Raw genomic sequence first — 2,682 nt, forward strand, 5'->3', positions numbered from 1 at the left:
TTTATGAAATACCTAAGACATATTTGTAATGGCAAATTTCTGATTTTTTTTTTTTTTTTACGAGCGCATCAAGTCGCACCCATCCCCACCCCTGCCCTGCCACCCAACCCACCCCTGCCCTGCCCCCGAACCCACCCCTGCCCCTGCCCCCACCCTTCCCCCGCCGCCTCCTCCGCCGATTACCGCGACGATGCAGCTGGTCGGAAGCACGTGCGGCCCAGCTGACGATTTCCCACGCGCGTGCATCAGTATATATCCGCACGCGCGCGTCACGTGCTCGCACTTGTACTCCAATCTGCGACACGCGCGCACGCCTCCTTCAGGCACCGACGTCACTCTTGTTTCGTGTTTGTTGTGGCATGACCGTGGGCGTTATGGTGGGCGGCCATGGGCGTGAGTGGGCCGCGTGCGTTGCTCCTACGACAGCACACTCCGATTCCTGCACAGCCGCGACCGGTGTTACTGACCCTGCTATCACGCCCGTCGTCCACGTCACGGCCGGAGAAGACCTCCCGCGGGCCGTGTCCACCCGCGCCTGCCCCGCCCGTGACCTGTGCCTCAGCCTCACCCAGGAGAAGTTCCGGCAGCGGCGCCGCGCGCATGAGCCCACGCTCTGCATACAGGTTAGTCGCCGTGGCTGCGGAAAAGGCACAGGTTTCGCTTTGCGTCTCCTTCTCTAGGGCCTTTTGAAGCCTCTTGAGTCTGTTTGTTTTGAGAGTCATTTAGTCGTTTTCCATTTTTGTTACCGTTTCAGTAGCAGATTTTTTTCTTTGTCCTGAAAGGTCTCTGATGGTTTTGATGCGGATAATGTTATATAAATGAAATATGCATAATTCTTTCCACTAGAAAGTGCTTACTAAAATTTCCATTCGTTTTTCCTCAGGTTAACGACGGAATTTTAGTAGCCCGGGACAACGTGCAACTTTCGACATGGCTGCCACTACTGCCCCTGGCCACCGACGTGCATGCTGAGGCGGCCACTCTGTCCTTCGTGCACTCGGGACAGGGCGAGGCCGCGACGCTGAGGGCGACGCTGACGAGGGCCGTGAAGGTCGGGGAGACACCGCCGCTCTGGTTCTCGTCAGAAGTTGCGGCTCAGCTGGGCCTTCCCTTCCTAAATTTTTCTCACATCAAAGGTGAGTTGGAGTCTTACGTGTCGTTTTCCTGTATGATAGCTTAAAAAAAAAAAATTATTGGACGAGTCACTTGATTTGGTTCACTTTAAAACCAGCATTATTCTTATCTCCCCAGAAGGGCGCTATGTGTGCCCCGAGTGCCAGAGGCAGTTCAGCGCGCCCAATCCCCTGAAGCTTCACCTGGCGGCGAACTGCGACTCCCTCGACCCTCGCCTCCTGTGGGATCGCCTCCTGAGCTCCCCGCCGCGACCCGCGCCCGCGCCATGGTTCACGCCGCTCTTGTCTTCGCCGCCCCTCGCCATGTCCGCCCTGACCTCGCGTGTGCACCACACTGCTGTCAGCGCCAAGGCGCCTGCCCGACCCTCCTCCCCCGGGGCTTCCGCAAGACCGGGGTCCCCAGGAGGCCTCAAACCGGTATCCCCCGACTCCACCAGCTGCCATGTGGGATCCCCCCGGTCGGCCTCGCCCCCGCGCTCACCCCCGTCTGCACCTCTCCTCCAGGAACCGCGCTCTGCTTTCAGGAGAGTCAGCTTCCCTGTCAACCGGCACGACGCTCAGCCACCCAGATTTAGTGCTCTCTGTCGGCCACCCACCCTGCTGCCGGCGGGCCCGTCCCGGTGCTCGGCGCGGACCCCCGCCGCGGGCGCGCTTGCTCTGGCTCCCCGCTCCTCTGCCGTCACCCCTGACCTGCTGCTCCATCCCCGCCTCCTGATGACGCCCATGATTCCCGCCCGCAGTGAGGGCGCTTCCACGACACAGCCCATGATGCCCACAATGCCGCTTGCGGGCTCTACTCGACCGCTGCTGAGTGCAGCGCCTCCAGGCAGTGCGGTGGACCCATGCGCCGAAATGGAGACTCTCGTGTCGAACTTGGGCCGCAGCCGCCGTGGACATTTGTGTTTGTACTGCGGGAAAGTGTACTCCCGCAAGTACGGCCTCAAAATCCACATCCGCACCCACACAGGCTACAAGCCACTCAAGTGCAAGGTCTGCCTGCGGCCTTTCGGAGACCCAAGCAACCTGAATAAGCACGTGCGGCTGCACGCAGAGGGAGAGACGCCCTACCGCTGCGACCACTGCGGCAAGGTGCTGGTCCGCCGCAGGGACCTGGACCGCCATATCCGCTCCCGGCATCCCGAGGTCCCTTCGCCGCCCACGCACGCCCTCACGGACACCGAGGACGAGGACACGGACGACGGCGACGTCCCGGAGGACAAGGGCACCGCTGTCGAGGAGGAGTCCCACGTGGTGGCGCTCACACAAGAGGAAGCCAACGCTGACACCAGATAGCGAGCCTCAAAGCGCCAAAAACAAGGACAGTCGTAGACTTTGCGCCAAGTAGAGTCTACCTCAGCTGTGTGTGAATCTCGTCTGTTGAGACACAAAGAATGCTTCCAGATCTGTTGCACTTGGAAAATGATACTTGATACAACTGATATTCTAGTTTTTCTATATATATGATAATCTAGTCACATTCTATATTCCTTTCCTAGTCAAACAAAATAGTCAAATATGTAATTTATGTTACGTAAAACCCAATTCATTG

General features: G+C 58.8%; 1 protein-coding gene across 1 annotated transcript; it reads left to right on the forward strand.

Moving 5' to 3' along the window:
- The first annotated feature begins 868 nt into the window (after positions 1–868).
- LOC119592306 (PR domain zinc finger protein 13-like) lies at positions 869–2,682 on the forward strand. Its single transcript, XM_037941133.1, has one exon. It carries the CDS (start codon positions 1,437–1,439, stop codon positions 2,424–2,426), a length of 990 nt encoding a protein of 329 aa, XP_037797061.1. The 5' UTR covers positions 869–1,436; the 3' UTR covers positions 2,427–2,682.

This window comes from Penaeus monodon, chromosome 30 (assembly GCF_015228065.2).
Source record: "Penaeus monodon isolate SGIC_2016 chromosome 30, NSTDA_Pmon_1, whole genome shotgun sequence".
In the NCBI taxonomy this organism is placed as follows: Eukaryota; Metazoa; Arthropoda; class Malacostraca; order Decapoda; family Penaeidae; genus Penaeus; species Penaeus monodon.

Bases quoted from the DNA above. Each gene is read 5' to 3' on its own strand.
- LOC119592306 (XM_037941133.1), top strand. From the start codon at position 1,437: ATGTCCGCCCTGACCTCGCGTGTGCACCACACTGCTGTCAGCGCCAAG.